The sequence below is a fragment of the Hyposmocoma kahamanoa genome, unplaced genomic scaffold (assembly GCF_003589595.1).
Source record: "Hyposmocoma kahamanoa isolate Upper Pololo Valley unplaced genomic scaffold, ASM358959v1 160, whole genome shotgun sequence".
In the NCBI taxonomy this organism is placed as follows: domain Eukaryota; kingdom Metazoa; phylum Arthropoda; class Insecta; order Lepidoptera; family Cosmopterigidae; genus Hyposmocoma; species Hyposmocoma kahamanoa.
In genome coordinates this window covers 2,418,499-2,430,512 of record NW_020653575.1, presented here as the reverse complement: position 1 = coordinate 2,430,512, position 12,014 = coordinate 2,418,499, and the positions used below count along the sequence as shown (strand labels likewise).

The window sequence follows — 12,014 nt, the reverse complement described above, 5'->3', positions numbered from 1 at the left end:
ACGGTAAGCTAGAAGAAGTCGGTTCGAATCCGGCCGGATCGAAGGATTTTTTCTGAGTGTTCGATCTTTGTATTAATAATTATAACAAACTAGTGGAGTAATTTCACAAAAAATAGTTGAATATCAATTCAATAAAAATTTAAAATACAGCGAATAGCGACATCTCGCGCCAGGACTGGTAACTGTAAAGGTACTAACTGCGTGATAAATCTTTCATAAATTTCTCAAAGATGGCGCTACGACTAAAAAGTCGTTGAAAAAACCAAATACAAAGATACAACGCAAGCACATAGAAAAATTCGTGAGTTTCGCTGGTTCGTTTCGTGGCTTAGTTGGTACAGAGTCTGTCACGGTAAGCTAGAAGACGTCGGTTCGAATCCGGCCGGATCGAAGGAATTCATTCTGAGTGTTCGATCTCTGTATTTAATAATTGTAACAACGTAGTCGAGTAATTTAAAAAAAAAAATTGAATTTCAATTCAAAAAATATAAAATATATAAATAGTAATATTAAATGCTTTAAAAGGAAAAGGAAAAATTAAGTATAAGAAATAAATGGAAGGATAATGGAGAAAAGACAAAACTTAGGAGTTGAGGAATCTCTGACATGTTGTTTGAAGGAATCAAGAGAAGGGGAACCTTAAATCGATTCAGGGAGAGAACCCCGCAGTCCGACCGCAAAAACGGTAAAAGGGTTAAAATTAAACATTAGAAGTACGAGAGATGCTTAGTAAGAGAGTATCAGAGAAGCGAAGGGGACAGCAGAGTTATCCACAAATAGTCATGGAAAAATTTCCAATTTGAAAAAATCATATTTTTCAGAAAGATAAATATTTTTCCACATTTGTCATTCACAGTTGTGAAAAGTTGAAGTTACTGAACGAAAACGATGGAGCCATTACAAAGGTTTTTTTCGCTGTGGTCCAATCATTTTAAATCTCGTGTTTCTCTAACTTGCATTCAGCTATACTTACAATTTTATTCACGCTAAAAAAAACTTCAAAAGATATTTGTAGACAGAGAACATAATATGGCCTTATATTTTTTAGAATTTTTTCCGGAACTATCTATCTTCAACTATTTAAAATTTTTCGAAAAAATCATCCAACAATAGTGTTGGGCCACTTAAAAAAATTAATATCAAACGAGAAAGAGGTTACAGCGCATATAAAATTTTTGTACCACACCCTAAATTACCGTTGTTCTTCAATGAGGATCTCTGGCCTGCGGGGGTATCTTTTAGACGTTTTGTTTACATTAGAAATGACGAACAGAAAAAATTGATTAGAAATGAAAATGGTATTAAAAATAATGGATAACAATAATGCATCACTATATAACACTACATTTTGTACATACAACTGTAAATTAGTAACTAAAGCGATTGATAGTGTGAGATTGTTATGCCAATCAGCTGATTTTGTCTGCCTTCAAGAGACTTGGTTATTGCCTCACGATATACCCATATTAGGTACAATCAGCCCTGATTTTGCATTTACAGGAAAATCAGCTGTGGATACGTCGAAAGGTGTACTGCGGGGCCGTCCGTAAGGGGTGGGTTGGGATTTTATGGCGCAAGAGTGTATTTAATAATGTATCAGTTATTGTGTGCAGTAGTGATCGTTTGGCGGCCATAAAAGTGCAGATAGCTGACAGATCGTTTCTGTTATTTACAGTATACATGCCTACTGACGTCAGTGGTTCGTTAGATAATCTAGTTGAATTTTCAGAGTGCTTTGGTAAAATTCATGCCATTGTGAAAGAAAGTAGTGTCGAGTCTGTGTTTGTTCTGGGGGACTTTAATGCGAATATGAGAAACAGATTTGGTGATGAACTGCGTAGTTTTTGCGTAGATTAAAACTTTAGGTGTGTTGATTTGGACTGGGTGGGTAAAACATCAGATATTTATACGTTCCAGAGTGACATAGATGGGACTAGAAGTTGGATTGATCACTGTGTAGTGTCGGAAGCCGTACGAAGCACAGTAGAGGATGTGCATGTAAAATATGATGTATCCTGGTCGGATCACTATCCCGTGATATTAAAATGTAACCTAAACATCCTTAGGCCTAAAATTGCAACAAATTTTAATCATAAAAGTGAAATTATATGGGGGAGAGAGATGAGAGGCAGATCGAATTATATACAAATTATTGTTTTAATCATTTTAAAGATGTAAATTTTCCTCCTGAATTAAATAGGTGTAGTAACAAGATGTGTAACAATGTACAGCATAGAAAAGTGTAAGACGATATGTATGGATTAATTATAGATATTCTGTCAAAAGCAGCAATACAGAGTAATATAGTTAAATATAAGCACATATGAAATAAGAAACCAAGAGTAATCGGATGGAATAAATGTGTTGCTGTGTATCACAGAGAGGCACGACTTTATTTTTTAGAGTGGGTGTACTGTGGCAAACCTAGATACGGGCTTGTATATAAAAGAATGCAGGAGTCTAGGAACCTATTTAAGTCAAAACTTAAATGGTGCCAAGACAATAAAAACCAAATACGTATGGATTTATTAGCGTCTCTCCATTCAAGTAAAAAAATTTCAGATTTTTGGAAAGAGACAAATAAGCTAAGCCCGAAGTCGAGCTTACCTGTCAGTATTGAGGGTGTGTGTGAGCCTGCTCAGATTGCGGAATTATTTAAAACTCATTTTGAGTTAAAGTCACCTCTGGGGCCAGCGGTGGGTCAGTTCCTTGATGGCAAAGTAAACGGGCAGCCGCATGTACATTTTTCTGCGAAGGAAGTTGCAGCCGCCATCGGGGGCCTGACACGCGGCAGATCGCCGGGTCATGACTCGCTCAGTGTGGAGTATTTGAAGTACGGTAGTGAAAACCTACACAGTGTACTCGCCCTGTTTTTTACGCTGTGCGTCAGCCACTCATACTTGCCTCAGGAACTTATAAAACAGTTGTAGTGCCTGTAGTGAAGAACAGGACGGGAGACATTTCTTGCCTTAAATACTATAGACCTATATCCTTGGCTACTATCATTGGAAAGGTGCTGGACAGTTTGCTTGACAAGCCCTTGAGGAGGCATCTGAAGTTACAAGATGCACAATTTGGGTTTAGACCAGGTCTATCTACAGAAGCTGCTATCCTTTGCCTCAAGCACACTGTCCAGTATTATACCTCTAGGAAGACTCCAATCTATGCTTGTTTCCTTGACCTGTCGAAAGCTTTCGATCTTGTATCGTATGACAGGTTATGGACAAAGCTGCAGGAGGAGACCAGTCTTCCAAGAGAATTTATAGGTCTATTTAAGTATTGGTACTGTAACTAGAATAATTTTGTAAAATGAGGAGGCTCGATGTCGAGCATGTACAGGTTAGAGTGTGGAGTGAGACAAGGTGGGTTAAGTTCGCCAACTCTCTTCAACCTTTACATGAATAGTTTAATTGATGAGCTTAGCGGTCGGATGCTCGATAGATGGAATAATAGTGAATAATATTAGTTACGCGGATGACATGGTGTTGCTGAGTCCCTCAATAAGTGCTCTTCGGAAATTGTTAGGCATATGTACAAAATGGTCATAGGTATGGTCTATGGTCTATGGTATATGCTCATGGTCTTAGGTACAACGCGAGTAAGAGTGAGTTGCTAGTTTTTAAATCGGGTAGCAAAACCTGTAGCACTGTGCCCGAAGTTACTCTGTGTGGCACTCCTTTTAAAAGAGTCACCGAATTTAAGTACCTAGGGCACTGGGTCTCTGAGACTTTAAAGGACGATTTAGATGTTGAAAGGGAGCATAGGGCGCTAGCAGTGAGGGGCAACATGTTGACTCGTAGGTTTGCTAGGTGTACTGACGACGTAAAACTTATGTTGTTCAAGGCGTACTGTCAGTCATTTTATACATGTAGCCTATGGGTCAATTACACCCAAAAAGTTCTAAGCTCCCTCCGTGTGTTGTATAATAATTTATTCAGGATGCTGTTGAAGCTACTTCGATTTTGCAATGCACCGGGAATGGTCGCCGCGATTCGCTTAGATGGCTTTTCAGCTATCATGCGAAAAAGGGCGGCTTCTTTGTTGCGCAGGATTCGGGGCGGCGATAACAGCCTCCTGAGTATAATTGCAAACCGTGTACAGGGTTGCTTCCTAGATCACTGGTCTAAGATGCACATTGGTTTTGTGGCCTATAATAATAAATTGTAAAATAAGCAATTTGTAATACTAACCCTATTTTTAAGTGCTTTTTAAGTGTTTTGTTACTAACCCTTATGGACTTAGTCCGAAATAAAGAAATTTATTATTATTATTAATATTAAAATCTCGTTTGTTCATATCTTGGTTTTAGCTATACAGCTTTATTTTACAAAGTCACGCCAAAACATATTTCTAAGCGAAGCACATTTCCGAAAATTATCCAACAGTATCCATGAATCACATTAATTGATTAGTATCTATCATGTTTTCTTTGTTTATAAAGGTTACGTCAGTTTGACAACTTAAACGGGGTGGCGCTGGTGGAAGTAGTTTGAATCCTTTCAGTTTAATCAGTCATAGGTCCTATGACATGATGACCGTGCTCAGGGTCACTTTATGAAAATAAGGAGTGTAAGTTATGGTCAATAATTATATAAATATATTCAAGCGATTATTGACAAGAAAGACATGAATATGTCTACAAATGAATTAATTAATTGCAAGTATATTAACTAAATAAGTCCCACAGTGTCTCAAGACAAAAGCCTTCGACCAGTGTGATTGCCAGTGATGACTTATGGCACTGAGACGTGGTCGCTCGCTATGGGTCTCTTATGAAGGCTCAAGGTCACTCAAAGGGCAATGGAAAGGGTTTCGGTTTATCCTCGGAGTTTCGTTGCGAGATCAAATCAGTAATTCAGGGACCAGAGTAACCGACATAGCCCTAAGAATTGCGAAACTTAAGTGGCAATGGGCGAGGAACATTGCTCGAAGAATAGATGGCCGATGGGGCCGAAGGGTTCTCGAGTGGCGATCGCGTACCAGTAGACGCGGCGTGGGAGACCACCCACAAGGTGGACTGATGATCAGGTGAAGGCTGCGGGAATGCGCTGGATGCAAGCGGCGCAGGACTGATCGTTGTGGCATTCTATGGAAGAGGCCTATGTTCAGCATTGGATGTTGGGTGAAATGATGATGATGATAAGTAAAATTATGAGCAGTAAGTAGATGTTTCTTGTTAGTTTTCAATGATGTGTCAACATACACGAGTCCATAGTACTTCTGTCTTTTTGGTAAACCAAACTGAACCGCATTCGTAACCATAGCATAGCAGTCTAAATGTGATACCTTCCCATGAGAATATTCATTTCAGTTAGTAAAACTATGCATAGTATTGCGATTTGATAGAGAGCTTTGTAATATCCTATTTAACTTTTATCAAGTAATTTGATTGATATCTGTTTTGTTGTTCACATAATTAATAACCAAATCAACTGACGTTATTATTTCACCGCCGGCTGAACGAATCGATAATGTATAGGCCAATTATCAAATACAAGTCAAATACAAAGGTATTTCCCAGAACGTTTCCCTTGTAGTTACATTCTGATATATATTTATTCATTCGTGGAAAACCAACAGCTTCTTACATTTAATAAAATCAGGAATATAAACATAAAGGCAATCACAGGTTTCCACCTATGGCAATATTATACTTCACGCTATTTTCCCATCAGTGTGGGAAGAGGCCACCGTATTTTCATTTATAACCTCCCCAATCCACTCTGTAAAGGGACTAGCGGCGGTAATGATACCTACATGACGACTTTTAAGACGATCTTCAATTTTATCACTACAGTCCATAAGAGGTGCCAGTGAATTTACACCAATGATCTGGGAATTATGGATAAGCGGACCTCCGGAATCTCCTGCGCAAACGCTGACTGTTTGACCACATTTTCTGGCTAAACAAATTCCTGGGTATACTTTCACAGAAATATCATTAGCACAACGTTTTATAAGTACATTGAGACTTTGTAATGGCATGTTCAATCGTAGCGTGCTAGCGAAAAATATTTTATTTAACTTCGTATAATTTGTTCGCCCAAATCCAGCCACAACAGCTTTGAAGCCAAAAAGACTCATGTAATCTACGGCACTGACTCTGCCATATTTAGGCAACATTACTGGATCTGTCTTCAAGAGTGCTATATCATTTTCCAAATTATAAACATTTTTTGTGTCACCCAAAAATTTGAAAGATGGATGAGGTACAAACTTAAGAACATTGCTATAATTTCCTTTCTCGTCCAACGGCAAAGTGCTGCCGTACCGTATCACTAAGCTAAAGTTAGGTGCCTTGGATAAACTAAGAGAGCAGTGAGATGCTGTTAAAGACCAGGTTGGTGTCAATATAGAACACGTACAAATGTGAGCTCGGCGAGGTTTAGCTGCAGTAAATCTTAAAAGTTCCAGTCTTGCTACATATGGGTATTTACCGTGAGAAATATTTAGTCCTCCAACGATGCGAAGTAATTTTTTATCGTCTATCTTCATATAAGTACTTTGTGTGCCCAAAAACAAGACAAACAACTGGCCTAATAACTTTCGGTTGAACATTTTTACAATCACAATTATTCGACAGTCGTTGTGGTCACAAGTAATTGCTTAACATTGAACAAGCCTGTCGTTTACATTGTAGACCACAACATAGATTGTAAAACATTTTAAACGAAAACAGTTTTGATAAAAATTTATTCAGGTTATCACATAAACGTATTTTTTTTATGAGAACGATACACAATAAAAATGAAATAATAGAATATTCAGCAAGCTTTCCAGGTAACACAGATTTCAATAATTTTTTTTATACTCTTTAATAGTAGGAACAAATCCACTTTAAAAATTTCTTTTCACGAACACTACCGTCATTTCAATTAATCCGAAATTCACCCATTTCGACACTTAAAAATGTTGACATCATGATCACACTCCGGTAATCATATGCTGCTTCTTAATTTGAAACACTGCAAAATCTTGATATGTAACAAAATCACATAAGAGGCAACAACTCATATTAGTTCCGTCACTCACCGCTAGATGGCATTGACGTCAAAATCGCAAATTCTGCATCGCGGTGTTAAGATTTTCCCTCGCGGAATGACTACTGGCGGCTATGCGAACATGAATGTAATCCAACTTACTACGCATCTAGCGCTGCTTCCTTATTGGAACTGCGCTTTAGAACGTAACACGTAGTTGTTGCACCCTGAGCCGCTTCCTAATTGGAACGTGCGTACGGGTCCTCGACTACGTGCCGATTAGGGGGAGTCCTTTCCCACTATACCACCGACGTTGTACATACTGTGTATGTTGTCAATTAAAAAACCACCATTACGGAAAAACCTGGTTTCCTTCTGTCACCCCAATAAGAACTTATTACAGATATTAATTAGTCGTAGTTTCAAATTTAAAAAGAAATAACAAGTTCTGGATCGTTAATTTAATTTAAACTTTACGCTGGCATATCGATGAACGTTCAATACCATCAATACCTATTATTGTAAGTTAGGACATTTTGATATTATTACTGAAATTGCAATCAATGTGCTGCCATCTAATAGCTAATTGCTGAACGACGACGAATTGGGGTTATTAATTTAGTTCTCCAAAAACGAAGCGACTATATTACCGGGTCATAAGCTTTACTTTCGTTTAATGGAACAAAAAAATGATGTCGATAAACAGATAATTGAAAATTTACTAAAATAAGACTTTCCGATGATTTGATATACCACCACGGGTAATATTGTTGGTGCGGCCATCATTTTTGCACTCCAAAACAGCACAAAATTCAGCACAATTTTCTAGCATTTTAGAGAATTTGCATGAAAGAACAACCATACCATAAAATGGCGTACTGAGCTCACATAGGTCTTTCGAGGCCGATAGTTAGCACATGTCGGACGCTAACTAACCACTTCTACTGTATTTATTGTTCACCAAGCTACACGCGAGCGTTAGCACAACACATAAACGTAGAGTAGTTGCAATCAACCAAAAATGAGGGACAGAAAGCAACAGAAAATGATACCTTTCAACATGTACATAGCACATACATTTAATGTTATTAAAAGTTATTGTTGAAGTGTCATGACGACTTACATCTAAAAGTTTTAGTAACATAGTTTCCAGCACTAAATATATTAAAGTTACGAAGTTCGACAGTTTAGAACAAAGCGAATTAAACTTTGAAGTCTCGATGTTGTCATTTTACAAGTTTGAGTTTACGTGTTATTCTGAGTTTATGGAGATATTATTTAATTTTACTATGCTCCAGGGTTACATCTATTCTATTTCCACATTTATGTTTCTTCACATTTCTCTATTATTTTTAATAAACTACGAGATAATGAGTAAGTGTCAGAGGCTGTTAACCCGTACCCTCAAAGTAAAAGGCCCATTTTCAGGTAACTTTGCTAGTTCATTATGAGACGATTGGATTATAAATGTTTTACATTATTTTTTTAATTTAATTTTTTTAATTAAATTTTGATAAAAAAGTTGTTCCGCAAATATTTACATTTACAATCGGCTATATTTCAAAATGAATTAAACTTAGAATATTAAACGTGATAATAAGCCTCATAAAATTTTTGGATTTTCGTGATTGTTACATATAGGAAATTAAACTATGTTTATAATCCTTATAGTGTATCTTTATACATATTTATTATATCTGTAAAGGGCCCGAAACGTTGTTTGTTTGAAAAAATAAAGATTTACGATTTAGATCCCAAAAATACTTTCATTCAAAATTATGGCGTCTAAAACCATGGAACTAGTAAAAAAACACGCGTTTGGCATAGCAACTCATTTAAAAGTTTTTAGCTTTTATGCAGCTGCAAAAAGCTCTATTTATAACAGCTTTTAAGCTGGGGAAATATTGGAAATAGAACGCAGTTTTAATTAACTCTTCCTTTAATTAACCAGTCAGTTGCAGATGGCTTTCAAAATTTGAAATTTATCTATAAATGGGGAACCTTATTGTTATACTTAAGAGTCTATTCTAACTCAAATGGTTGATTTCGTATAACAGTGAAAGTGTTTAAACAATTACTTTGGAAAATACATACAATATAGTAAAATATACTGATTACTATACAGAAAAAGAATACAAAGTTACCTCGAAATTTTACAGGTACTCCAACGGTTCTTTTTAATATCAACTGAACTAAATAGAATATGTATTTGTATTAATGGAATATGAATATGTATTTGTAAACTGCCTCGGTGCCAGGTTCGATTCCCGAGCCGGGAGAAATATTTGTATGGCCTACATTTATTTCTCTCGTGAGTTTGGGTGTAATTTGTGGTTATCTATGTGGACATATGACCCGCGATACAGGGTTTACCTAGTGCGGGGATATGAGTGCGTGGTTTATTATTATTAGGAATTCCTTGCCTGCAGATTTATTTCCACTAACGCTTGAGTCTTTTCAAGGCGAGAGAGAATAGGTATTATTTAAGTGTGTATACATGCTTCATCGTGGACCTTATCGTTCCTTTCCATCAGGTGAGATGGAAGTCAAATGCGCACTTATTTTATCTTTAAAAAGTTTCAAACTAGGGAATTCGTACAAGTTACACAAAGCAAAGAAATGCACGCTGGGGCACTACCAACGACATGGTGCAACGGCGTTCAGATTATTGTTCATGATGACTCTATCATGAACAACAATCCCAACGTACCTAATGGGACGTGAAATAAAAGGTGAACTATATAGCAATACGACTGACATATTCGCCGGCTTAAATTACATGAATCGGTTTCCTAATATATTGATGGGTCGTCTGTCGCAAGTGTCTGTCGATGATGTGAATATCGCTGCACATTGATAAGCTTTTTGTGGGAGTTACTTGAAAGGGAATGAATTAATTGCAATCAACTGACGTTATTATTTCACGGCCGGCTTAATGTTTGCGATTAATTTCTGATTATATACTTCACCCTCTTTCCCCATCAGGGTGTGAAGAGGTCACAGCACTTTCATTTATAACCTTCCCAATCCACTCTGTGAAGGGATTAGCTGCAGAAATGATACTTTTATGATGATCTTCAATTTTATCACTACAGTCCCTACGAGATGCCAGTGAATTTACACCAATGATCCGGGAGTTATGGATAAGCGGACCTCCGGAATCTCCTGCGCAAACGCTGACTGTTTGACCACAAATTCTAGCTAAACAAATTCGTGGATATGTTTTCACAGAGACATCACTAGCACAACGTTTTATAAACACATTGAGACTTTGTGGCAAATTGCAATGGCATGTTCAATGGTGGCGGAACAAAATTTCATTAAACTTTGTATAATTTGTTCGCCCAAAACCGGCCACTAACAGCTGTGAAGCCAACAAGGCTCATGTAATCTACGAAATATTTCCTAACCTTCCATATTTAAGTAATATTACTAGGTCTTCAATAGTGCTGTATCACTTTCCAAGCTATACATTTTTGTGGGTCACCCAAAAATTTGAAAGATGGATGAAGTATAAACTTAAAGACTTCACTGGAATTTCCTTTTTCTTCCAACGGAAAATTGCTGCCGTACCGTGTCACTAAGGTAAATTTAGGTGTCTTTGCTAAGTTAACAGAGCAGTGAGTTACTGATAAAGTCCAGATTGATGTCAATATAGAACACGTATAAACGTGAGATCGGTGAGTTTTAGCTGCAATAATTTTTAAAAGTTCCAGTCTTGGTACATGTGGGTATTTACCTTAAGAAACACTTCGTCCTCCGACGATACGAAGTAATTTCTTATCGTCCATCTTATATCTGCGTTATTTATTATTATCATTTATACATCACACCCTTTCCCCATCGGGATGGGCAGAGACCTTAGCATTTTCATTTATAACTTTTCCAATCCACTCTGTAAAGGGACTAACAGCAGTAATAAAACCTACATAATGAGGTTTAAACCGATCTTCAGTTAAATTATTGCAGTCTTCTTCAGCTCCCATTGAACTTAAACCAACGATCCGAGAATTATAGATAAGTGGACCTCCGGAATCTCCTGCGCAAATGCCGACTGATTCTCTACATTTACTGGCTAAACAAAGTCCTGGATATATTTTCGCATCACTATCACAACGTCTTATAAGTACATTGAGAGTTTGTAATGGCATGTTCAATTCTAAGGTGTGGGCGAAAAACATTTCGCTTAACTTTGTATAATTGGTTATCCCAAAACCAGCTATAACTGCTTTAAAGCCCACAAGGCTCATATAATCTACAGAACTGACTCTGCCATATTTAGGCAATATTATTGGGTCTGTTTTTAACAGCGCTATATCATTTTCCAAACTATAGACGTTGTCGTCATCACCCAATAATTTGTAAGATGGATGAATTATAAACTTAAGAACTTTGCTTAATTTTTCATTTTTTACCATCGGTAAAGTGCTGCCGTACCATACCATTAAGGTAGCATTTGGTTGCCCGTTCAAATTTACATAGCAGTGAGATGATGTTAAAGTCCAGGTTGGTGTTAATATAGAACACGTACAAACGGGTACTCGGTAAGCATCATCTCCAATAATGGTTAGAATGTCCAGTTTTGCTACGTATGGGTATTTCTTATAAGAAGCACTTTGTCCTCCAACGACGCGAAGCAATTTCTTATCATTTATCTTTGTATAGCTAGTTTGTGCGCTCAAAAACAGGACTAACAACTGGCCCAATAACTTCCCGGTACACATTTTTACATAATTCAATTTTTACTGGAGTTTATAAGCTGAAGTTAAATAAACATGTCGTTTACAAAGTAGATCACAGCATATATTGCAACAGTGTTATAATCGAAAATGGTTTGTTAAAAAATTAATTTAGCTTATCAATCTCATAAAAAATTTTTTATGAGAAACGCAACAAAATAAAAATGAAATGACAAGCTATGGAGCAAGCACTCGAGGTAACATGTGAGTTCAAATGTTTTTTATGATACTCAATTAAATAATCTCAGGAATCCTGTTAATTTCACTACACTGTCGGTACATTTACATTATAACG

At 36.9% G+C, this 12,014-nt stretch overlaps 2 protein-coding genes across 2 annotated transcripts; both read right to left on the bottom strand.

Annotated features, from left to right (window-relative positions):
* Window positions 1-5,439: 5,439 nt before the first annotated feature.
* LOC113225430 (trypsin-7-like) lies at window positions 5,440-6,590 on the bottom strand. The gene has a single exon (XM_026457740.1). The coding sequence runs from the start codon at window positions 6,556-6,558 to the stop codon at window positions 5,656-5,658; it is 903 nt and encodes a 300-aa protein (XP_026313525.1). The 5' UTR covers window positions 6,559-6,590; the 3' UTR covers window positions 5,440-5,655.
* A 2,106-nt stretch (window positions 6,591-8,696) lies between these two features.
* Window positions 8,697-11,725, bottom strand: LOC113240688 (brachyurin-like). The gene has a single exon (XM_026478069.1). It carries the CDS (start codon window positions 11,702-11,704, stop codon window positions 10,808-10,810), a length of 897 nt encoding a protein of 298 aa, XP_026333854.1. The 5' UTR covers window positions 11,705-11,725; the 3' UTR covers window positions 8,697-10,807.
* Window positions 11,726-12,014: the final 289 nt, after the last annotated feature.